Source organism: Ochlerotatus camptorhynchus, unplaced genomic scaffold (genome assembly GCF_037179485.1).
Source record: "Ochlerotatus camptorhynchus isolate MF236.1 unplaced genomic scaffold, CSIRO-AGI_Acam_v1.1 ptg000220l, whole genome shotgun sequence".
NCBI classification, from domain to species: domain Eukaryota; kingdom Metazoa; phylum Arthropoda; class Insecta; order Diptera; family Culicidae; genus Ochlerotatus; species Ochlerotatus camptorhynchus.
In genome coordinates this window covers 1,168,874-1,195,480 of record NW_027040710.1, presented here as the reverse complement: position 1 = coordinate 1,195,480, position 26,607 = coordinate 1,168,874, and the positions used below count along the sequence as shown (strand labels likewise).

At 40.6% G+C, this 26,607-nt stretch overlaps 1 protein-coding gene across 1 annotated transcript; it reads right to left on the bottom strand.

Annotated features, from left to right (window-relative positions):
• Nucleotides 1-4,233: 4,233 nt before the first annotated feature.
• On the bottom strand, nt 4,234-13,273 carry LOC135703707 (centrosome-associated protein 350-like). The gene is made up of 6 exons (XM_065224989.1): nt 12,803-13,273; nt 12,260-12,654; nt 9,633-12,194; nt 9,340-9,566; nt 8,933-9,280; nt 4,234-7,221 (listed from the first exon to the last, which is right to left on the bottom strand). The coding sequence occupies exons 1-6, from the start codon at nt 12,906-12,908 to the stop codon at nt 4,767-4,769; spliced, it is 6,093 nt and encodes a 2,030-aa protein (XP_065081061.1). The 5' UTR covers nt 12,909-13,273; the 3' UTR covers nt 4,234-4,766.
• Nucleotides 13,274-26,607: the final 13,334 nt, after the last annotated feature.

Here is a 26,607-nt window from a genome sequence, read left to right as displayed (position 1 = left end):
CAGAATGTCTTTGAAGTTCTCTGAATCTTGATTAAATCTCCCAAAGGTCCTAGAATTGTTATAAAGTTTCGGCTACTCTCCGAACACCTGGTAAGATTCCAACACGTTCTCAGAATATCCACGATCTTATTTGAAGATTTCAGATGAACACCGCTGAAGCATTTTGATCTCAACCAAAGTCTGCTGCATGGTTCGCTCAAAGCACTTTAAATCTCTTCAAAGCACTTTAAATCTCTCTGAAATTCGGTGAACTTATATCAAGTTCTCTGCAAGCATCCAAATTATCCTTATCCATCATCCAATATATCATTGGATATTATCGCTATCCCAATCCGGATAATTTTAAAACGGATAATATCCGATGTAAAACTATCCGCATAGACTCCGTTTTCAGGATAGAAAAACAAGTGGATAGTGATAATATCCATTATTTTTCTATCCGGATGGACTCCACACAGTTTATGTTTACACTGGGCAAAAAATCGTAAGAATTCCATAAGACATGACTTATGAACCTGGACAATTTTGATTCCATAATATACTTATGAATTCCATAGGCATGAGTTATCCATTTCACTGGATTCCTGTAGGGCCATTAACGGCCGAGCTCTGGAAGCGCAGATCGGTCTTGAAGTCCTAGGCGATTTCACGGACCAGACGCTTGAAAGGCAACTTGCAGTCAGCAGCTCGGTCGATTTCTGGTAACGACGGATTTCACGCAGAGCGACAGTTCCTGGCCGGTAGCGATGAGACTTCTTCACTCCTCCGGTGGCCATCTGTTTGAGAGGAGCCTTTCCTCCGGTGGACTTACGAGTGGTCTGCTTGGTGCGGCCATTATACGATGTGGATACGTTGAACGCAATCTGTTGAATAAAAATTTTAATTACCCATCACAATCATGGGCATTGGCTCCAAGCAATATTTCATCAGATTCCAGACAAATCTGTACGATAGTAAATAGAACAGAAAAAGAAAATATAAAAATGAGGTAAGGAAAATAATTTTAGCGAATTCGTTTATTATCGGGGTTGGAACAGTTCCAACCCAGTGTGAAACCGAACTTTTTGTCAGTGCGAACCTCAACCTGAGCTAGGTTTTAAAAACAAACTTGGACCCAATCTTGATACCCGATCCAGGTTGGAACTGAATAATAAACGAATTCGCTATTAAAATATGGTTCAGGTTACAGACCTGGCTCAATAAATATACATTACCATTTATTATATAAGACCACGTAGTCCTACGTCACCATTGCGTACAACCCTATAGGGCTGTCCCTTGTAGTTTTTACAAAAAAAATCAAATTTAAAAAAAAAAAAAAAAATTAAAATCACTCAAATTGTTTATTTTTTTTTAAATTATTTTTTTATATTTATTTTGTAGTTTAGGTAAAGTATTACCTACTGACACTGTGCATTTGCTGCGCTAATCATAAACAAAAAAGTTATGAATTATTGAAAAAATAAGTATTTTCCAAAATACTACCAATAGTTATCGAATAACTTTGAAATAATGTTAATATTAAAACACATTAAATTTACAAAAAAAAGCTCATAATGCTTAAATTGCCCAAAGTTGTTATTTTCGAGATACTCGTAGGTTAAAATTCACTTGTTGCATAATTTGAGCAATTTTCACTCTTTTGAGATGTTATTCGTGAGTGTTCAATCTTGAAAGTATTTTTAACAAAAAGCCCAATTAATTTCCTTAAACTTTGCTCTTCACAGTTTTTCAATCATACGCATGAGTTAAGATATAATTATTATGAGTAAGAGACGGTATGGGAAAAGTGTATTTTTCTACATTCAAAGTGTTTTTTATGTTACTTCATACGCGAAGTTAGCGATTTTCAGAGTTGGTTGGAAATGCTAACATGAAGCTTTAGTGTGACAATTTATTAGCTAGAGAATGATCTTTTAGAAGAGGGTAGGTGGATAGTTCCGTTAGAGTACGGCAGTATGAAAATTGAACACTAAAGTTTCATGTTAGCATTTCCAACCAACTCTGTATTTTTCTGTTTGGCCCCATATACGGCTAGCTAGTTTAGCTAATTAATTATATCTTAACTCATTTAAGATATAATTAATTAGCTAAACTAGCTAGCCGTATATGGGGCCAAACAGAAAAATACACTTTTCCCATACCGTCTCTTACTCATAATTAATTATATCTTAACTCATGCGTATGATTGAAAAACTGTGAAGAGCAAAGTTTAAGGAAATTAATTGGGCTTTTTGTTAAAAATACTTTCAAGATTGAACACTCACGAATAACATCTCAAAAGAGTGAAAATTGCTCAAATTATGCGACAAGTGAATTTCAACCTACGAGTATCTCGAAAATAACAACTTTGGGCAATTTAAGCATTATGAGCTTTTTTGTTGTAAATTTAATGTGTTTTAATATTAACACTATTTCAAAGATATTCGATAACTATGGGTAGTATTTTGGAAAAAAATTTTTTTTTTCAATAATTCATAACTTTTTTTATTTATGATTTGCCCAGCAAACGCACAAAGTCAGTAGGTAATACTTTATCTAAACTACAAAATAAATATAAAAAAATAATTAAAAAAAAAATGTGCAATTTGAGTGATTTTAAGTTTTTTTTTACAATTTTGATTTTTTTTTGTAAACAAAAAATAATTTTTACTGTGTATATTTTTTCTTGGAAGGCACAATACTTGTCCGCAACTTCGCATAAGACACCATCTCGATCAAACAAATCGTTCACGAGATATATATTTTTCTATAGATGCGTATCATTTTTGCATAAGCCCTTTTCAAGTGTTAGTCGTGTGCAAAACTAGGGAACCATATATGTAAAATGGCATATTGGGCAATAACAAACAACTTTGCAAAGTTTCATCATAATCGTAGAAGGTCGATCCGAAACGATTTGCGAATCTGTGTGGAACTGCTCAAGGCATCCGGTAAATCAGTGGCAATCTGGACTTCTTCCCATTGACGTTTACCTACGAATGAAGAAAAAATCTAATTTTTAAAATCGGTGAATGATTCAGTGCCACCTGTTCAATGAAGGTGCAACAACTTCTGTCCTGTTCAATTGACATGGCATAAAGTTGATTTTAACAACCGAGTCTCGATAATAGTGTTTAGCTAATTGTTTCCCAGCACTGCATATACGTCGAAATTCAGGTGGAAATTGACCAGTGATCGCATAGAGTATTAATCGGGGTTGTTTTTGTGCATCCGGTAACTTTTCGGAGACATTGATTATTTAGCACATCTATTTTGCTAGGTTGGTTTTACGAGCAGAACCATACAAAGCACAAACGAAGTGACAGACGGAGCGGCTCGAAAACTTTGGTGACTAACCTTCTATTGCAATTTTTCAGTGTACCACATGGCAACACCACTACCACAAACGAAGTGACAGACGACTTACTGGCGAAGAAATCCATTTAAATAATGTGGTTCACTGTAATAGAATTTTCTTAGAAGCTTGTGCCATCATCCACCAGATGGGTTAGTTTTTTTGTTTTGATTTGAACAAAGTTGATTTTGTGTACAATGATTCTTTGACAGTGTGCAAAGAGTGCGTATCATTTTGTCATTTTTTATGCATTTCAGTTTTGAGTAGAGTGAAAGAGATAGAACCAAAATATTCTAGTACATTTGGTGAAAATGCTAGTTCAACCCAATAGTAGTGTTGCCATGTGGTACAATCCAGTAGTAGCTGTCAAATCCGGTACCGACGGAAATCCAGTGACAAAAAGCCTTAGGCCTTCATTAAATTCTACTTTTACGCGGTTTTCTTAGAGATTCACATTAGGGCTCATTCAAATATTACGTAACGCAACAGGGGTTGAGGGTAGTCTGGAAATGTGTTAACCAACGAGTATTAGAGATAGGAAAAGTGCCTGACAAAGGGGTGGGAGTATTAAAAAATCCACTTTTTTACGTAACATAATATTTGAACGGGTCCTTAGGTATATTTAGGGCATTCGGTGGCAGTTGTGGGCTCTCGACGAAGTTCAAGAAAGGCCCAGGAAAGTATATAGAACTTTAAGGAAATTTCACCTAATTGGATTGTTTTGTGAGTTCACAAATAATCATATCCCGTGGTAGATGTTCAAACTTTGCAGTTCACTAAACTCTCAGACATCATTTGACGTTCTTTCCAGAGAAAAACTATACTGGCCCATAAAAGCATATCAATCCCATCTGAAAAAACAGCAAGCCGCGAAAAACGCTGTTGAAAATTTATTGTTCCGATGGGACAACCAAGTTTTGCTATTTTTCACCATATTTTCTGAACAAAACATGTGACTTTTAGTGCACAGCATAAAGTAAAGGTAGTTTACACTCGATTCTAATGGATAACTCATTTCTGATAAAACTCCATTTGGAACTATTATGCTTTTATGGGCAGTATACCTATGCACCTTTCTTTAAGACACTTCATTAACTCGACTGTTTATTGCATATTAGTTATGTACGGGTTAAGGAAACAATGAAAAATCACTAACCATAATCAGATCTTGTCGTATCAAATCAGTATGTTTGTATAAAATTGAGCAAAACATAAAACCGGTCAATCGTTGTTCAAATGTATAATACTTAAGTAGTTAGCCCATAGGTGTAAGCAATCAAACACTAAAATATGACTCCCTAACATGCTATTTAAAAAACAATCCTTAACAACTAACCTTTCAAGGTGTGTAAAATTGAAATGCACTTTCAAACATCACATTTGATTTTTCTTTTTGTTTTATACGTCTTACAATATTGTAGGTATGTATTCAGTTCAATTCCTCTACCTTCCCGTCCTGCAAGTTGCTCTCCTCCTGCTTGCCTGCATTCTTCTCCTTCCAAACCTGATCCATATCGCGGACGGCTTCTTCCACCAACATCTTGGTCACTTCTTCAACGATCCGTTCCTTCACCTCGATCTCCTCCCGGTCAAAATTCGTCCAGCGGGCTTCCTCGTCGAACATTTCCTGTGCCAGAATTTCATCGACCTGGTCCCGTTTGCGTTTGGCACTGCTTCCGGCAAACATCAGGAACGGCATGGGGCAGTGATGTAGGTTTAGCTGATGCTGTTGCTGCTGCAGCAGGCTGTCTTCGTTGAGGATTCGTTTGATTTTCTGCTTCATGTAGCTTTGCAGGCAGACCAAACGATCCGGTGGATTGTAGAAGGCAAGTGGTCGCTTTTCGTGCCTCACCGTGCGGAAGGAGACGTCCGGCGAGGGAGGGCGTACGTCTGTGAACAGTTCCTTACACATGTCCAGGATGAGCTTTTCGTAGATGTTGGTTACGTGATCCGAGCCAAGCATCTCCGCGGCGGGTTCATCGAGGTAGAGTTCCTTGGTGCGAGTTTCGATTAGATCGTTGATCCGGGACTCGGGTGGAAAAATGAGGGCCAGAGGACTTCCGTTGGCAGGCGGAATGTATGGCGGGGGTGGTTTATTGGGGATCTCCCGGAAGAATACGACCTGCTGTTCCAGTTGCTTGATTTCCTGTTCGATTTGAAGCTGTTGGCGGCGAAGAACTTCCGCTTCGTTGATGATGTCCGGCATCCGGTTTTGGATTACGGTTGTTTGCGTGGAAGTGCTTGGACCGTGCGCCGGTGGTGTGAGGTAGGAGAAACTGGAAACACCGGAAGTGGAAGGAACACCAACGGTGGATGGATGTGGAAAATTTTCATTCGCGTTTATGTTTCGGATTTTAATCTCGATTTTATGGCTTTCGTCACTGTCTTCGGTGAGCTGATTTTGTGGGACCTTTAATGCTTGGATGTCATCGAGAAAAGGCTTCGCATCTGCACTTTCCGTAGAAGATCTACGATCTTCGGCTGTAAAATCCATGTCGGTGGAATATTCCTCCTCGATGACTGGAGGAGTGACAGATTCGCTTTCCGATGAATTTTGCCGCTCCGACTTGGGAACTTCTGGAGATCTTATTGCAGAAACCCGTTCTATGCTTTCATTTAATTCCCCCAAATTTTCATTCAATGTAATGAGTCGTTTCTCAAGTTCAGAGGCAGTCGAATCCTTAGCCGGGGACTTCCCAATCAGGACATCATTGTATTCCGTTTCAGTTTCCTCGGCAGTTGTTGGCGTTGTTGCTGATGATGCTGTGGAACTCGCTTCCTCCAAGGAAACGTCATCGGGGATTTCTTCCGTTGGCTTCTCGGCCGACTCTGGAATCGATTCGGCAATGGACTCATCATTCAACAGGGAGTCGTCATTCATCATCGGAGGAAGTGAAGTGTCTTCAATCATCAATTGATTGTCTTCCGCGGACAGAGGCAATCGATTTGCTTCAATCGTTGGTATATCAAAAGTAACCGAGTAAGTGTCGGAACTGGGCTTTGTTTGACTACCAGAATCCTGTTCGTCTTCTATGGTATGGAATTCAACCGAATCCGACAGTTGCTTCTCCTGTTCTTCCTGCTGCAGCAGTTCATCGATGTTGGTCGTTGATGAAAGAAATCCATTGATATTTTCCGTTATGTCGCTTACCCGGGAAATTATTTCCTCCACATCTAGCAGACTGCTCCGTTCTTCAATCTGTTCGTCGGTCTTACTTTCTTCCTCTTCCACCAGTTTGGCAGAAGGGTTAGCACTTTCTTGTGCTAGCTCAGCTGAATTGACCGTCGTTTGAAACGAGTTTCCTTCACTAGACTCCACAGTTGTGTGGACCTGTTCCGAGCTTGTATTTCTCTGATCGCTGATCCCACTGACATCCTTACCCACACTTGCACTGCTGTTCAATCCACTCATCGACTGTTCCAACAGTACCTTTCTCATGCCTTCATTCTCCCTAAACCCTTCCAACACCTGCTGTTTCGCTTCTTCATATAAACTTTCCAAAATTGCCTTGGTCAATGTGTAGCTCCGTGCTGGTTCATACCGGTTCTCCTTCACCCCAGTCAATCTGTACCACAATCGATTCAGTTTACTTCCTCCAACGGCTTGTACTTCTTCGCCATCGTCATCGGATGACTTCGAACCATGTGGCTTGTCCGGAATCTGCTGCAGCGTTTGCAAACTCTTCTCGATGGTTCGGATACGACTCAATGTTTGCTCGTCGGCTGCTCTACTTTCAGTTATTTTTCGCTGATTATACTGCAGAAAATTCCGCTCGATATCCAGGATTTCCTGTTCTTCGCGGTCGAGCTTCTGGTGCCACTCGAGAAGGGTCTGTACATGTTGACGGCGTTTTTGTAGCTCCTGTTCGCGCCGCTGAAGGATGCTAAAAAAAAAACAACGGAAATTTGTTAAAAAGTAATCTGTCATAACATTTTTTTTTAACTTTTTAGAAGTCAAGCATTCCTGTAGACGGGACAAGCCAGCTTGAGCTTGAGCTTGAGCTTGATTGACCGCCCACGGTTGCTACTCTGTTATTGCCAGATCAGCTGTAATTACACAGAGAACCAATAGACGATGCCTGGGACTAGCAATCATCCTCAATGTGTAAAAACTGATGATCTTAAATTAGGCAATACCAGCGCCGGCCGCACCCGAACACAGGTCAAGAAAGGAATGGGAAGGATTGTGTTGACATGACACTCGCTTCGATGGAAGCCGAGAACACCTCTGCACTTCCACGAGGAATCACTGGGATGTTGGATAAGAGGGTTGGGTTTGCAGCAGGGTTCGTTTTGGTAAACGATAAGCTGAATTGATGTCCTAACGATCATATAACGCGAAGGAGCTTGGGACTAAACCCACGGTCTTCTGCTCAGTAAGCAAAAACGTTTGCCACTAGGCAGACGAGCACCTTTTTAGTCACCGAGTTGCTGTTATTACCATGTAGTCATATTAACAATTAATTAATTAATTTAGCTTTATTTAGGAGGCTTCCAGCCTTAGGCTGGTTCGCCTCCGATCATATTAACAAATAAAACGATTGACGAATCTTGAATGTGCATGGGCCTGAGATTAGACTCATGATGTTCTGCTCAGTAAGCAAAAACGGTTGCTCTAAGGCCACCGAGCCCCTCATATCACATAATACCGTTGCTCAAATTTGTGTATCCATTACCTGTAGACGGGACAAGCCAGCGTGGATGAACTCCCTGATTGATGAGGGGCAGAACCTCTACTTCAAGAACAGATCCGGTGCTGTTGTAGTGTATGTGCGTGGTGCGCATTATTCAGAATCACCAGTGATGGCAGCAGAATTTGTATTTGATTAATAAATTTATGCAATGTCAAGTCGAAATGGCGATTTTTGAAGACAAGAAAACAGGGAATTTGAATGAAGTACATATTATAAAATGTGGGTATTTGCAAAATCGGAGTGACGTAAAGAGACCGGATTATAGAAAAACTCGGAAACACTGTCAAATACCCTTCAAGAGACCGGATTTCAAGGTGACGTCAGGCATCGATTTCCGGTATTTTTACGTCATCCCGATTCGGGAAATACTCCTATAGGAAGGGTATTCGATTGTATTTCCCAGTTTTTCTACAACCGGAAGCCGCCACCTTGGGTTTCAAGATGGCGTTGGCCATGGATTTCCAATTTCTATACGGCCTCCCGATTCCGAAAATATCCAAATTGAAGGTGTAAACGTCAAACACAAGGGAACTGACTATGCGCGCCACAAGTGGCAGTACTACCAACTGAGATACTTTTAAATTAACCGTTAAATGCTTGTTCGATGAACAACTTGTGTGTGTTATGTCTGTTTGTCTGTGAAATATATCCAATTCTGAGGATAAATGGCTACAATGTAGAAATCTTAAAGAAACAAACACTGACGAGAGCGCTAAAGGAATTTTGGAGGAAAGATATTTTATTTAGAGTTTTAGGAATATTAGGAGACATTCTAAAGGAATTCTAGTTCAAAAGAAATTCTTAAAACGACACGATTTGTAAGAGAGAAAAAAAGGTAAGTTGTGATCAGGGGAAAGCCCACACCTAAACCCCAATTTGATAAAATCCTGAGAGTACTTACTCCTCCAAGCTCTCGCTAGGTTCCAGCTCCATCCCGCGAATGGCCGCCGTCAGCTGCAATTGTGAGTTGGAAATGGTCGTCGTCGTTGTCGTCGTGACCGTTCTTCGGCGCTGATGCAATCTGTTGTCGCCTCCAGCACCGGTGCTAGTGGACAAGTCTCCCAATACAACTAACGAAGCATTGATACCAGCGCCGTCGCCTTTCCCGCTTCCGCCACTATTCCGGCGCAGTGAAATCGAATTGGAACTGTGCGACGAGAACGAATTCAACTTTTCCAGCGACTTCGGTGTCATCGGTGAGCGAACGGCACTGGTGCGGGAGGACATCTCCGAACTGGACTTCTTTAATCTGTTAACATGGAAGAATGGTAGGTCAGTTTGCGATTTTACTTAGAGTAATTTGCCTACCGATTCAAATCAGCTCGCTCCTTTTCCAGTCGCATCAGAATAGCCCGTTGTTTCTTCTTGATAACGCTGATTTGTTCCATCATGCCACGCTCCCGGTAGCGCTGCTTCTGCAGTTCCAACCAGGCCAGTTGACCTTTGGTGCGATTCAGCAGTGCCTTCTCTTTGAGCCGTGCGTGAGCAGCCAGCTGTTCGCCCTTGCATTTCTCCGTTTGAATCAATTGGTCATACTGGAAATAGAAAAGGGAACGGTTAGCATAAGTTTACCCCGGAGACGCAGATTAACGGCTACTCACCAATCCAATCGAAGAATAGCTCAGATTGGCCTCGGAAATCGTCGTGGACATGATGGAAACTTCCATATCCGTCCGATTAAACACCGCCATGATGTCGCTTCCCATGGTGGTATCGTTCATGGCGGTTCCCTTTTCCATCTCGATTGCTTCCAACTCCGAATCGTCAGCGCTTGAACTCGAAGCGGCTTTCAAAATTTCAACCTCCGCTTCCTTCGGCGGTGATTGTTCGTTCAAAACTTCACTCGCCTCGGATAGTTTCATGCTAATCGATTCCAAACTCTTCGACTCGGTTTCGATCGTCTCTCGTAGAACGTTTTTGCCTTCATCCGGCGCTTCATCGCTGATCTGGGTTTCGATGCTGGTGGAACTGTTTCCCGGATTGATCTCCGTTGCTTTCGGTGGTGATGGCTGCTGCCGTTGCCGGAGACTCTCTTCAAACGATGGAAGATATTCTTCCGGCATCGGCGGATTCGTGTTGTGGCTGTCCGATAGGCTCAGTGATCTTGAGTCGAGCAGCTGCGATTGCTCGCTGGACTGGGTCTTGCCTGACGGGCTATCATCCGGACTGGTGGTGCTTTGCGGAGCCGTTGTTGAGGAAGAAGACGGAGTCGAAGTGGATGTCGTAAGTTCCGATGACGATTTCTTCTCCGGGGTTGATTCAGTGGAATCCGGAGGAGGGTTGGACGGTTTCAAATCGTCGGAGCGTTCAAAGTCTTCGCTGTAGTTGGAATTGGCGGATGCGTTGGCGACCGAAGGGACCGGAGTTGTTTGAGTCATTCCGTCTCGAATTTTTATCCGCTCCGGTGGGAGGGATTCCGGAGGTTTGTTCAGAGCAGAGTAAAGCTGCTGGTTGACTTCAATGACCTGGGTGAGGCTTCGGTTGAATGCTTCCAGCATTTTTTGGTACTCAAGTTCCTTGGTGGATTTCTCGAGAGGTTTCTGCAGGAAGTCCCGTTGCTTTTCGGACGTGTTGAGACTGAGTTGACTTTGGCGGAGGTCATGAACGTTCCGATTGTTGAAGGAGATACGATCCGGGATGAGATCAGACCCGGGCATGTGGTCTCCGCGGTGGAAGTTGATGCTCCGCTCTAGGGTTGAGCTGTTGGCAGTGATTTTTAGGTTGGAGATTCGATCCATCGAGAGGGGACTAATGGGTCCAACTTTTGGGTGATGAGTTTCCCGTGTCGCGGGTTGTGTACTGTCGAATTTGGTGCTACTCAGAGGTGGCAGTGGCAGAATAAAGTCCGACTTGATTGAGCTGATCTCCGAGGTAGTATTAGAATCGGAGTGTTGAAGTGAAACGGAGGAAATGTTTTGGTCACTTTCGGACGGTTTGTGGACGTAAGGCACAGATTTGAGCGTTTCCAAATATTCAAGGCACTTTTGGCTGTTGGCCGTTTCGGACCGTTTCACGGTTTCTTCATGCTTTCTGGGAATTACTGATTCATCGGGATGCGCGGTTTGGTTTTGGTTCAAATTACGAATGGCTTCCAGTTTTTTACGAACGGCCATTATGAAGGGATAAGGATCTGGTTGAAGAAGGGTATGCTTAAGCCACGGTGGAACCGGTTTAAATTCCTTCTTCTCAACAGATGGAGGTTCGTGATGTTTAACCGTCGAATCAGGGACGAGCTTCACCTCTGGAACATCCAGTTTCAGTTCCTGTTCAATGGCAGAAACGCTCTTCTCTTGAACATTTCTGATCGACTCGTTGGGTTCGACTGGTCTAACTGGAGTGATGACTTCTGGATGATGTACAGGGCGGGGAGGCGTCCGTATTCTCAACGGACTCATCATAACCTCTTCCAGAGCAACTGCATCAGGCTTTCGCATGATTCCCATGTGCTCAGACAAATTAGCTTTCAAAAGGGAAGACCTTCGTCGAGATTCTCTGCTGCCAGCTGAAGACTTGGCAGAATCCGATTTTGTCGATACAACCGCTACCGTCTTGAGCGAAGAAATGGAAGAACTCTTCTTCAGTGTCTTTGTCGGAGGCAGCTTGTTGCTTTCTACGGCTTTCAGTGGTGCATTTCCGGACTTTTGGCTGGAAGCTCCCGACGCTGAAAAGGATCGCTTTCTGGTTTTTTGAACATTTTTGGAAACCAAAACCTGAGTGTTCTTTTTGAGATCTTCCAGGCGCTTCTTGATCAGATCTTTATCCGACATTTGAGGAGTGGTAGCCTTCTTTTCTTGCTTCCGTTTTGCCTGTTGCTCCTTGATAAACTCCCTGGCTTTTTGCGGATCATACGACTTCTCCTTCTTGGGTTCCGGAATGGACTTCTTACTGTCTACAGTTTTCGGTCGGGGTGATCGTCTAACTGAAGCCGGTTTCGTACAACCTAATTCTTCGGTCTTTTCCGGCATCGCGGCTTCTTTTCGATCCTCAGATTTCTGTTCGCTTTTTGACGCGCTCGTAGAGGAACTTGCAGTCTGTTGACTGCTACTGCTGTTGGTTGTGACTGAACTGTCCGATTTGCCCTTGTCACTTCCACTCTGTTGTATCGAATTAGCACTGCCTGCACTTGTTGTAACGGTTGTTGCCTTGGAAATTTCAATCCCAGTCTAAAAATACCCAAACTCAATCAACTTTCATCCAAAACAGTAAATTCTATTCCCCACCACATTACCTTCGGTCTATTCTCCTTGTTGAAGCTCTCCAGCAGGTAGTTCTGAAATTCGTTACTCGCTAGATTTCGTTCGTTTTTCTTCGCTTCGAACTCTTCCAGAAGCCGACCGGCGTTTACCTGCGGCAGTGGAGTAATCCTGTACTCTTCTTCTCCACTGGGACCCAACTGATCCTTCTGTTTGTTGCTGTGATCGTTCAAAATTTGCCCATTCTCAGCTATAAGCGCCGAACTGGTAAAAGTCTTGATCGATTTGATCACCATCGGGGTCACCTTGGTTCGCTTAGGACTGGTCGGTGGATCCTTCAGCACTAACTTTGTGATTTGCATAGTTCCTTTCCTGCGAGGCGACCCCGGTTGGAGCAAATCCGTTGAGCTGCGCTCCCGAATAATTTGAACTACAATCATCAAGAAAAGGAAAAGGAAAAACAACGTAATAAGGTATACAATTATTCTAGTGAAACGCTCATCAATCAATTTAGAATCATCAAGAAAGTAAAGTCAATCATAACTTCTAATCAATCTTAAATTAAGCTAGATACGTACCTGCACTCTTTCGGACGGGGACCTCATCCAGCGAGCATATCGAATAGGTAGCCGAATTACGGCTAGCCTTGTCCGTTAGCGAGTGGCTTTCGGAATCGGTTGACATGGTTCTTGAACGTTTGTAAGCAAAATCTCAACCATAAATATCAGAATAAGGAATCACGCATTTCAATATTGCCTTGAAACGAGAGCGCCCCTGTGCAACAAGAACACCACCAAAAGCAAAAAGAAGACCTACGACGACGAGCGGCTTTGATTCTTGGAATCACAAAAATTCCAACACTTTGCATGCTGTTTTCCGCCCTGTACTACATCGGTTTCCGCGAAACTTTATCACTTCCTTGTTCCGAAGGTTACCAACTACGCAATTAACAACTTTTCAGCACAAATCATACACAAAAATGCACTTTTTATACAGTAAAATGTAAACCTTTTCTCGAACTTGCGACCGGCCACGAACGCGTTTTTCTTCTGTTTGTGGTCGGTTCGTTTCCCAACAACCGTTTTGGTTTGTGGATGCCGAAAGCCGCAGGAGGATGGACGGAGAAGGAGAAACGGATCAAAACAAGTTTTTTTTGACGTTCCTTTTTCTGCATGGCGTTTGTTGAGGCGTTACGTTTCTCGTAGACGCGTTGCGAGGCGGCGCTTCGCGGTTGTTTGGCGGTTTGAATTTGTGTAACTCATAACGTAAGCCATGTGCTTAAATAAAGAAAATTAAATTTTATATTGTCCTTTCCATGATCGTTTAGCAAAAGCATGAGCAAAATTCAAGTGAGTCCAAACATGTTTTTTTTTAATTTATTTAATGGTGCACCATGGTAAGCTCCAACTGGCATTACCCTCGGAATAAATCCTGATCAAGACTGTCCGGCTGCTTTGATGTCGACATCAGAGTTAATCAACACGATTCTAAGTAAACACTTTGCAGATCTTCCAAACAGGGACGGGATTAAAAGTTAATCCGAGTTAGAGCTTACTACCATAATGGTGGTAAGCTCCAACCGGTATTATCCTCGGATTAAATCCCGATCAAGAATGTCTGGCTGCTTTGATGTCGACATGAGTGCTAATCAACGCAACTTTAAGCAAATGTTTTGCACATCATCCAAACAGGGACGGTATTAAAAGTTAATCCGAGTTGGAGCTTACCGCCATAAGTGATTTTCAGCCGAAGGCTGGTACATCACTAGTCTAAACAAGGGTAAATGTCGAAAAATCAAGTTAATGTACGTCCCTAACGTGTGGGAATATGCAATTTTTGTGGCCATCCCAAAACCTAACAAAGATGTCACCTCCTCAACAAAATATCGTCCGATCAGTCTGTTAAGTATATAGCCTACGCAAATTACTAGAGCGGATCATCCTTAACCAGTTAAACCTTCATTTGGAATCGAACTCCGTCGTTCCGCAAGAAAACAAATTTCAAAGAGACGAACTAAATTTAACGATTTTCTTTAAATTGAGGTAAAACTTCGTCCGTGGTAAAACCTTCTTAAATAAGCTTTAAAAAGTTAATTCATTTTAATGAAAATCAATAGGTCTAAAATACTTGGCTTCTCGCGGCCATCTTGAAAACCATAATAATGATGCAGAGAGAAAAGATTTAAAATGTTTTTTTTCTTTTTCTTTACATTTAAGTATATTTAACAAATTGTATTTTTGCTACCCAAATAACAATTTATCACAGACAAACAGACATAACATTTCATTCTGGATCATCGTTCACACATTTAACGATTGATTTGAATATTATCATTTGCGCGAACTGTTCACCGCAGCACTGGCATCGGATCACTTTGACGTTTCTATATATTCTGTTTAGCTTGCATGCAATATTGTTAACGACTTAGGGAGCAAGCTTGTTTTCTGTTAGGATATCGTTACTGATGTCCTGTTTATTGAGGTACAATATTTTCAAGAAAAAATTATTCAAGACGTAACCCTCTGTTTGTCTGTGATTTTACGTTTTATGAAGTACTACAAGGCTACTATAAAACAACATTCATAAAACCTTGGTCATGACTACAGGTGGGCGGAACACCCAACAAACAATTCAAAGTCACAAATAAGCATATATTTTGAATGAATGCTGTATAACAGTGTACAATACTGAATAAAACAGGATGTCGAATTATGTGCTGAAAAAAGCTCATTGAGATCGATAGATGCACATTTATTCCACTGTTTGCTCTGATATGATTAATTTACTTATTAAAAGCTGTAAAAGTGTTAAATGTCTTCCCAATTCAACGCCAGAAGTTCGATCTAATAACAAACGGAATAAGTGTAATTTGCACATGCATTGTCGCTTTAATTCGACTGTTTTCAATTGATTTAATAAAATGCTTTATTAGACGTCTTATAAATGTTTTCTAGCTCCATTATTAGATTCCATTGCATTGCTTTACAATATTGCTGTATAAAGGTGAATACAGTCAGCAAAATAGCTCTTATACCACTATGCGTCCATGTTTTAATTTCATGCTTTGTAAATGTTTTACAAACTGCGTATTCATTCATTATTCCACAACACTGCTTCAGGCTAACAACAAAACTAAATTGGTGGGATAGTGGTTACCGTTTTCGCTTTCCAAGTAGAAGGTCGCGAGTTTAATCCCAACCTCAACCTTTTTTTTATTTATTTTCTACGCCAAATTAATTTAGATCGTAATCATAGATCGTATCACTCACGACAACCAATTCATAGTTCTATTGAAAAGAATAGCATCCTTTCCATCGAAATTAGAGAGATGGAGAGGTAACGTTGGTCTCATGTTAAACAACACGGAATGAATTAATCATTCTCACATCTCCTTGAATGAGCTAGAGTTACGTCTGAAGGTGCTGATAGGTTTTCAGATTCAAGCTTTTATTACTTATTAAGTTGCCCATTTGATGTATTCTAGGATAGAACAGATGACAAGGCAAGCGGCTGGTGATCGGAAGGTCATGGTTCGAATCCCATCCAACGACATGTGTCTATGTGATAAATTTTGTAGGATCTATGTGCGTGCTTCTTTTCCTTTATTTAACGTCGGTCTTTTTCCGCGTGCTTCGACAGAAGTAATGACACAACAATCAACTAACGAGAGAGAACAACAACAACCCTGCACACTGTCCCGTTCTTATTTTCGGATTAATTATCCCGTAGTTGAATAATCGTTTAATTAAATGTATAATTGTAGTGTCCAATTAAACATTATTTAACATGAAAATCAAGCGTCTATATACACCTTTATACCATCGCTTTTTAAGGAAGTAATGATGTCTAATAAACGCTGAATAATCAAAAATTTGATCGAATAAGCTCTGTCACAACTTTAGTAAGTCGAATAAAAGCTTCTCGACATACTTCATTCAACACCAAATATTTCGAAGTTGTGGTTGAATAAATTCTCCAGATTTGTGTGAACAAAACCTGAACAGAAGTTATCATTAAAAATAGTACAAGTGTTATTAAGCATGAAGTGGAATAAAATCGGCAAGAAGTCGTTTCTTCAATAGGCAATTGTTTGTTGGGCAGCTCATCTGGCTGAGTGGATAAAACCCATCCATCCAGCTCACTAAAGGGAGTCGATTCTTTTGAACAGCTCTTCAGCTCACATTGGAATTTTAGTAATTATGACACAAATTCAAGATAGTAAAATTAATTAGTGGTTTTAGTGCTTAAAACTGCATAAAATCGTAAAAGTAGTCTAAACCAATAAATCCGTACCTTACAACATGGCTTTACTTTTCAATGGAAAACGCTACTAACACAACAACTGATCAACCATCGCGTAAACCAAAATAAGCGCAAAATGTGCCAACAACATAGCAGTCACACGCGATGATATTATAGACATCGTGGCACACGATGTTACGCCTTTTCTCAAGCTATGCAATCCAGTCTATAATCAAATTTTATTTCTAATGTTAATTCTCAAGCATAATTTCTCTCACTATTCTCGGCATCAGCTCCAGATCCGGATCCGGAGCTGAATCGTGAAGAATCGAGAGAGAAAAAAAGATCCGAAGAGCTGGACGGGTACGAGAGTTGTCATCCTAAACAGCTCCCAGTGAATCATTCGAGTCGATGATTCGGATTCGGAGCTGAGCTGATAAGCTGGAGAGCTGCATTTCGCTTTTCGGTTATTTGCTTTTGTGTGGATCTTCCGCTCCCCCAGAGAATGATGGGAGAAGAGGTGAGAGCACATATGCTGGAGGAATAACATCAGCAATAAGAGCCCGGTACATACATAAATTGGATAATACCAGTAGAAAATTAAGATCGTGTAGCACATGTACATATTTCTCTCTCTCCCAAACATCCACTTGGAAGTTTGCTTTTACCGTTGGTGCTGCCGATCAGTAGGCACATGTTGTATTACGCGCGCGTCTTGGTTTACGCGGTGGCTGTTCAATGCGTAAGTGGAATAATGAGTCCTTTTTTGAAAAGCTCCGCTATGAGTGATGGATTGAATGGTTTAAGGCCCGCGCACAATAGATACGTTTTCAGGTTTTTTGACAGTTAGCCCATGCATTATTTGTCAAAAAACCCGAAAACGTATCTATTGTGCGCCGGCCTTTAGACTTGTGATATCAGTGAGCCGATGAGCTGCGGTTCCTAAAAACTGAACCGCGGATCATCAGCTCACTTTAGAGAATCGGGTCTATAGAACAGCTCGAGAGCGGATCGCCCATCTCTAGTCATGACAGCATTGCCTTTATTACATCCACCAAAAACTTATTTAGACTGGAATCTGTCTGGTTGCTTGGGTTATCGTTCGTTTATGGTAATTTTTTATTGGGTGGCTTACCATGAAAAAGGTTCTGAAGATTGGATTTTCAAGACACTTTTAGATTGATTTGCTGCAAAAAGGTTATATGACGAATGCATTGAGAACCATTCGAAAACCATATCTTAACTACAAAAAATTCAATTTGGCATACATAATGATGATATGGAAGTACCACTCATTGTAACAAGACAACTGTCGGTAGACTGTTCGATGAAGGACCAAAAACAGTTTGGATGAATCCGTAGGCAACATTGCCCACGTGCATCCACGAGATAAATGAGAATCTCTTTCCAACAACGGGATCATACCACCGGTCAAAAAACAGGTCATCCAACAGGAGGATATCCCAATGAGTGGGGGAAGAGTCCGCCATTTGGATTTTCCACTCTCCCTATCCATTTCGCTTCAATCGGGTGCCCTCGCGTACCCAGCATATAATGTTTCATACAAGGGGTTGGTCACTCCACACAGTGCGTCAAAAACGCTAATTGGGTTGTTTAACTTCGAAAAATGTACCAATTTTTATACATCATCTGATGGAACTTCGCTTTCTGAGCACAACGATATTTGTATCGATCCCGTAGACATTCATCTCGATTTTTAAATCAAGATTTAAATGTTTGATCCTTGACACTAAATCTATTCGTTGACAGCTCGCTCTAATACAAATTCCCACCAAGGGGCGCTAAGATGGTAATTTTTGCTAATGTATAAGTACGATTATTTAAAATAGTTCCAGTGTACCAAAATTGATGAAATTTTGGATTTCGGTTCCATTTTTAATGCAGATAACGAATATGTATTTACCTCAATACCCCTAAACAACCCAATTGGCACTGTTTGGCACCCATGGCTGGAAATTGTCATGATCTTTGAAGCTACTGACAACACTGTACTATATCTGCGTCTGCGCTGCACAAATTTCAAATCATGTTATTGATGCAATGCATTTTGTGTAAGTGTAGAGAGAGTGTAAACATTTGAGGCCCATTTTTAATGGATGGCAGAGTTTGACGTCACACTCCTTCAACCATTTAAACAGCGAGAAACTGAAAGAGACGACAAATTAACTGGGCCTTATATATTTACATCTCATTGATGGATGATCAGTAGGCCGATCGCCGACGCCGGTGGGGTAGTGGTAAGCGTGACTGCTTTCTCACCCCCAATGGGTCTTGGTTTAATCCCAGCCGAGGTCAGTGGGATTTTTATGAGGCATTAAAATCTCTGGTCACGTCATCCTCAGGAAGAGAAGTAAATCCCAGCCCATGTGTGTTGATGAATGGGTGCGATATCCTACGCAGGTGTGGAAGCTGCCGTCCTGCACATTCGATTGCCGTCAATGGATGGCAATCGATGTCCGTCAGTGATTGGCACTATAGAAAAAAAAGGCTAGATGATGCAGTTTTAAAAAAATTACACGGTGAGGTAGGGTAAGTTGCCAATTGTTGCACACTTCACATTGTTTACTATGCAGCATTTATGCATGGCCATGACGGTACCCGATCATAGTGACATGTTGAACATTGATCAATTGCTGAATCATAAAAAATGTTCTTTTGATATTCAATATTAGAAATAGTGTGAGTAAACTTGTTTTAAATATTTTTGGCAGTGTACATATGGTGGATAGTTCCGTTAGAGTACGGCAGTATGAAGACATACTTCAAGTCTCCGCGTACATCGTACGGGTTAGGCAAAAGATGTGCGTCTATCTTCAAAAAACTGTCACATTAATGGCCCTTCGCTCATTTTCAACTTCTGTTCAATTTTCATACTGCCGTACTCTAACGGAACTATCCACCTACTATCTTCTAAAGATCATTCTCTAGCTAATAAATCATCACACTAAACCTTCATGTTAGCATTTCCAACCAACTCTGAAAATCGCTAACTTCACGTATGAAGTAACATAAAAACACTTTGAAAGTGTACATATGATTTCAGGTGCAATGTTAATTCTTCTGTTAATAATACTCTGTTGAAAAATCACTTTACTTAAGAAATCTTAACAGGAAAATGTTCATTATTTTTATATCTAACTATCAATTGCAATACATCCATCAACCATGTCAAATGTAAAGGAAAACGTTGATATTTAATAATTGGATCGTAATTAATTTAGACGCATGGTCCCGGATTATTGTCTATGGGGATAACGCCCAAAGGTATGCAATGGTAAGTTTTAAACAGCTGCTGCGTATATTTTCCCATGGTAACCGGCTAAAAAAAAAAAATAAATAAAATAACTAATACCGTGAATACAATATGCCTGAAAGTAACGTTCAATGAATCAATCAATCAATTCAATGATTGATTGAGATGCATTTAGCCATATTTTTTGGGTGTGGAATAATTTCAAAGCAAATGGTGCGTGCAGGAATTGAGCCCTAAGAAATATTCAAAAGATTTATTATTATAAATGTTTTAACGAATATAAATTGCAAATAAGTTCTGGAAATGTTTTATCATTCGGAATAGAATATTTCTTAATGAATTCCTACTGAGAAAACGTTTTCAACCCCGCTAAATAACATTAAGTTCGTTCTTAGTAGTGCAACAAATTGGAAAATTACCCTAAAGGATTAAAATTTTAAAATGCTTCTATTTCTCAAAAAAAAAAACAAATTATTTTTATCAATGATTTTACTGGGGAGGAAAAGTCAAGGGCTACTCGTATATATTATATACTATATTAAATAATCAAAGTTTTTCAAAATATTTGATGGAAGTTGTTCAAATAGGTTGATTTTGACTTTTCTTTCCCCACAGTAACACTCAAATTAGTTTAAAGTAAATAGGGTTAACTACCCAATTTCCCGCAATTAGTCTTTCTTAATCTAGCGCAGTTTAGCATCAAACGGAATGTTATTATTACTGATGGCTTCCAAATTTATTTACCTCTCCATATGTACCGTAATATTTGATAAAGAGAAACCAATCGTTGAGATATTGCAAAATTTGGAAATGTGCACCGTCAAGCCTTTTTTTTTAAAGATGGCGGGTTTTAGAGGCTTTTAGCATTTACCCTAGAACGTTAGATGCAGCGATTGTGTCTGCTTCATAGAGGTCGTATGAGAAATCGGAGGAGTTGCGAGCCTTCTTGATATTTATCAAGAAGGCTCGCAACTCCTATATATTCTCTTCAATTAATAAGTCTAGAAAATATTTATGCCTCAGGGAAACCTTGACGACGAATCGGAAGCCTCAAAGTAAACGCCATAGTGGAACAGCCAACCATCAGCTCCATGGAAAGGTCATGAGATCCATCAGAAGCAACCCAGGTATGTCCGATCTCAATTTGAGTATGATGCCGCCCGGGCCCGTAGTACAGTGCAGCGAATTCTCTACCGCCGAGGCTTACGGGCATACCTCGCCAGTAGGCAACCAATTCGATCATTCAAGCACAATACCGTAGCTAGAACCCATGCTCGAAAGCTGTATGACAACCTGCTGACCAAGTCCGGTGGGTGCATACTTATGGATGATGAAACCTATGTAAAGGCCGACTCCGGACAGCATCTAGGCTCAAAATTTTAGAAGGCGAAGGCTCGAGGAGGTGTCCTTGGAAGATTCAAATTTGTTTTGCGGATAAATTCACACGCAAAAATATGATCTGGCCAGAAGACAAAGGTTTTCGTCACTGAGAAGATGATGAACTCGGAGGTTTACAAAACGCAATGTTTCCAGAAGTGAACTCTGCCCTTCATCCAGTGACATGATGGTCCGGTGACATTTTTGCCGGATCTTGCGAGTTGTCACTACAGCCGGGAAGTACAACGATGGTACAATTACAACGAAGTCCAGTTTGTTACGAAAAGCCTCAATCCGCTAAATTGTCCCCAGTTCAGGCCAATTGAAAACTTCTGGGCAATTATGAAGAGGAAACTGAAGATAAGAGGTACAGTCAACATAACGGCAGCTCAGATGAAAAATTGGTGGGATAAAATCGCCAATACAGTGGATGAGACCGTTATGCGTCGCTTGATGCGTCGAATCAAGAGAAAAGTTCGAGAACTTCTTCTAAACCGCGACGAATAATTCGTTTCGTATTTTAGGAATAGAATGCACTTGAGTCAATACCGTTTTCAAATCCGAAACAGACCCAAATGATGTTGTTAGATTGCAAAATAGGCCATGCTTTACCCTTTAGCAAACCACTTGATCACCATAGCTAACACTGCGCATTTTACCCAACCGGTAAAATTCTATGGTATTCTACAATGTATTCCAGCTTCCAAGTTACATTACGACGCATCTAATATTTTTTTATATTAATAGGACAATAAACTAACCCCTCAACTTGAATCCATTATTGAGGTTACCTGTACTCTCTAACTGCAGTCATCACCTTTGGGATGCTGAATATGCGCAGTGCAACGTATTTACGCCGACTTCTTCCACAATTTATCGCTCCCATACTGCAGGTGCATGGCATTATTTAGTCGGGCAATCCTCCGATAATCGCAATTCACATTCTGAACAGAATGATGACCAAACCTGCAGCTCACTGTCGATCTCACTTTTCTAAATATCAACTCCACCAGTCTTACGTTCCTTCTCGATCCAAACACGCCGTCGTCCATTAGAGTAGTTTTATGTTGATATAAATTATGCTATAAATGTCCAGAGACATGACATACCGGAATAAAACCGGCACACCAACCGGTGGGTACGTCCCCCTTTCAACGTCAATGCGGATTAATTGAAGATGAGCTCTCCGACTGCTGTGAATTAGCGTACCGAGGGAAGTCGATTTATTTTATCCGCACCAGTAATCGTTAGCTAAGGTTCTCGGCCGGTGCCATTAAAAAAGTGGGTGGTTGTTTATTCGATATTTAGTATTCGAGCACATACACACTCACACACATACCAACGTTAGGCCTTAAAGGGTATACTTTCTGGATCTTTGGCAAGCATAGGCCTTTTCAGGTGCTTCAGATAGCCTAGTCGGTAATGGCACGGTATTACCAAACCATAGGCGGCGGGTTCGGGCAAAGAGTATCATTGTGCTTGCTACACAATATACAAATTCATGCATTGGTTGGCATAGAAATCTCTCTATTAATTACTAGAAAAAAGTAAAAAGACTAGAATAATAAGCAGAATACGAAGAAGGCTTTTTTTTCTATGAAATATGGTGCTTGCCAAGAATGTTCGTGGGATCGCAGCGTATATATCTACCTGCTAATTTTACAAATTGCAAATGAGGTGAACGAATCCCGCGAAAGATCTTGTCAACCTTCGGCCGGTATTAATTTGCCATTAGAAAATATGTATGATGGTGCCCCGGTGTGTGTAACGATCGATCGCGTAAGCGATTGCATTTTAATTAAATGCTAACTCCCCTCATAATGATCTGTTTTTGACGCCTTTCGATCCTAGTCTATACCTGCCTAGCTCTGCAGAGCTATGGAGAGCGCCGAGGAGTAGTGTGAGTCTGAGGTGTATTACGGTGGCACACCGATCGGTCAGTTTGGACGTAACTAGACCAGACCAGAACTTTGTATACCCGCAATTAAGATATTAATTACGAAAACAGACCGACCTGATGGTTAATTAATAAATTCGCCAACGAAATGCGCGCAAAGTTGTTAGATCATCAAGTTTTCCAACCAGTGCCTACAATTGGCAAAGTGCGACGCATGAGATCACCTTGTGCTGCGGTGCGTAGTCCGATTGAACTATTCCGGAGGACGCATGGACTAGGTACTGGGAAGACACTCGGGTGGAAATTATTGCCACCATCTCATGGAGCTACTGCATTGTGAGGCGGTACGACATTTTCAATAATAAATTGATGACTTTTATTGAGCTAATTGCCTGTTCTATTACTACTGAAAGCTGCAAAGTGATTGTGTTCATCGACCATTGAAGGCTACCGAGGTGCGTAAATGAGATATATTGATCGTCCTAACCTAAGCTATGCAATTACGAGAGAAACGTGGCAGCGGTCCGATCATAATAGGGCGATGATTGACGATCGTCATTTATGTTTGCCCACGGATCGTAATTCTGAATGGGTCATTTGTCGGTTTGAAAGATGTTTCGTATGGATTTAAATTAGATGATCGCATGGTATTAGCAATTACAAAAATGTTTTGATATATGCTGTGGAAAATGGGCCCTAGAGCCCTGGAGGTAAGTGGAATGATCGGTTGGCATGTGGCAAATGTTTCGAAATATGTATCTAGGTTTATTATTTTATATCGATAGACTATCATTTTTATGGAATTTCAAAGAACCCCCTATCTCAGCATCAATTTATTTTTATTTGTTAGATCAAGATGCTTGACAGATGTTCATGCTTCAAGAGATAATTTTCTATGCCTATTTTGTTTTCAAGGTCTCTGATCCTCGTAGCTTGCTTGAGATGCTGAAACATGAAGTTTTTCTAATGCCATTAGATCGATCGTTATTGGGCTATTGGTCATGATACCCATATATTGGCCAGATAAGATTGATCTGCGATTTTTTAATACTTGGTTGAAAAAAATGAGTTCCAGGCAATGCGTTTCGAGACCGTGGACATAGAATAAAAACTACAAGGGACAGCCCTGTGAGGTTGTACGCAATGGTGACGTAGGACTACGTGGTCTTGTATAATAAATCTTATTTGTTAACTGCAGCAGAAGCTTGTGTTTTGTGTAGGAATAGGACTTTAAGCGGGGTTCTCTCTGTTTATACTCTTTAGTATGACGCGCTTGACAAAGATGGCCCACAGCGACTCACGAAGAGCTGCTGATTCCGATCAATAGCGCTGCGACTTCTTCCTCCTTCTATGGATGGTCATGTGGGCTGCAGCTCGCTGCTTGCAGGCAGCCTTTCGTTGTGTACTGGAGAACACCATCACTCACCACGCGGTGAATGAATAAACACCGTTTGGGGAGACCGGATGGAATTCAACTTTGAAATCTGTGTTTGGGAAATCGCTTTTCGCAGGCAATTGGTGATAGTTTTAATTATCATAGCAACAGTTGCACATTCGTGCAATTTTCAATAGTGACATTTTGAAAAATTATAATGTAATGTGATAATTTTGATCACCATTACAACAGTTGGAAATTTGTGTAATTTTCAATAGTGACATATTAAAAATTGATAAAATATTCATTTGTTATAAGTGCCCAAAACCTGACCATTTTTCGTAACGCGGTCGATTTTGTTTTTTTTTTAATTGCACCCCTAATATGTTGACGATAGACGCAATCCTACGTCAAAACAATTTCCTTTCCTCTCTACCCGTTTCCAGGGCAGTAGTAGCAGTAACAAATAAGTTTATGTCAAAATAAGCATACAATTCCTTACTGGCAGCTAGGATTCCGTAGATGATTAAAAATACGAGAATAGTTTCAGACTCGGTTTCAGTAGAATTGTATTACAAGATTTTTTTTTTAATATTACTAAATAGAAATTTAAAAATATATCTGAATGCATTCCTAGAGAATTTGGTAATTTGTAATTTGAAACCAATGTAAAGAGTGTGTTAGAATAAACGCATATAAATTCTGAGGAGAATTTCTATGAGGGGAAAGTTTACAGAACTTTCTGAAATCGTGTCCAAACGAATTTCAAAGGAAGTACGCACGTGTGATCGAACGTAACGTTTGTTTGTTTTTTTTTTTTTTCTATTATCAGTTGCTGATCTAGTCAAACCCATGCCCAGGATACGATTTATGGTTCCTCCGCGAGTGAACTAAGACAGAAAATGTCCTGTAAGAGAAGCAGTTCATTTTATCTAGTTCTACGTCGCTGTTTTTTTTGCCGCTGACAAGCTATTCCGACTCTAAGTAGAACCAACATGGGACCCTCGACGTAATGCTGCTAAATATATTGGCCAGATAAGATTGATCTGCGATTTTTTAATACTTGGTTGAAAAAATGAGTTCCAGGCAATGCGTTTCGAGACCGTGGACATAGAATAAAAACTACAAGGGACAGCCCTGTGGGGTTGTACGCAATGGTGACGTAGGACCGGTGACTGCTATAGCCATAAGCCATAAAAGTCTAGGCCCAAGCGCAATGACAGCGCAAGCGAAACGGCAGCGGTAGCGGAAAACCCCGATTTGAGTAAGCCTACTTGTCGGATTGAAAACTAGTTAGAACCAAACCGACATCGGTTAGACTTTTCGATGTCATTTGTGACAACTGTCAAACTCTCCGTTTCCGTTCCGCTTCCGTCCACATTGCGTTTCGGCCTTCAGTGCTCATTAACCTTTCTATCTTAGATGCTACCAACGACCGACCAAACAGGCCCGATGTTTTCTGAATCATCTTACCCCTTACATGCTGCACAGTAGGCCTGGCCGTTTTTGTATGTGTGGCACATCTTCGATGTGAAACATATATCAAACAGACAAGAATGATGGAGGTATATCAATCATTTTCCAGAATGCTTTCAAGAACTGGCGGTGTTGGTGCGAGATTAGATAAGATGTTCAGACGAATTTCAAAAGAGTTTGCATCAATACTTAGGAAAAGCTGTAAAGAATTTTGCGGAGATTTTTTTTGAAAATTCCTAAGAAAATTAATAAAATCCGAGCAAACTTCAAACGCAGTTCAGAAGCGGATTTCAAGAAAACTTCAAAAGGATATTCGAAGGTAATTCTGAAGAGTTTGCCAAGTGAATTTTAAGGAATATCCCATGAGAATTTATATTAAGTATTAAAAATTATGGAGACATGCCTATTTGATTTTTTGTCAGAATTATTATGAATATCAGTGTTGCCAACTCTGCGCTTTTTTTCAGTTGATATACCGATTGTACAAATAGTTGCCATTTTGAAAATCATTTTCATATTAAACTTTGAAAAACAAAATATAAATAATTGTGCTATCGGTAGCCCAAAATCGAAAGTTCTCAAAGTTCTTAAAATTCTATAAGTGTAACATACTAAAGTAGAGTAAAGTTTTCCGTGCGTTGGAAAAGCAAAAACAAACCCCTTTCCATCAATCATCGCACCGATTCAGGTCAATTAACTCGAATGACTTTCCGCACTTTAGCACAGATCTCCAAACAGGTAT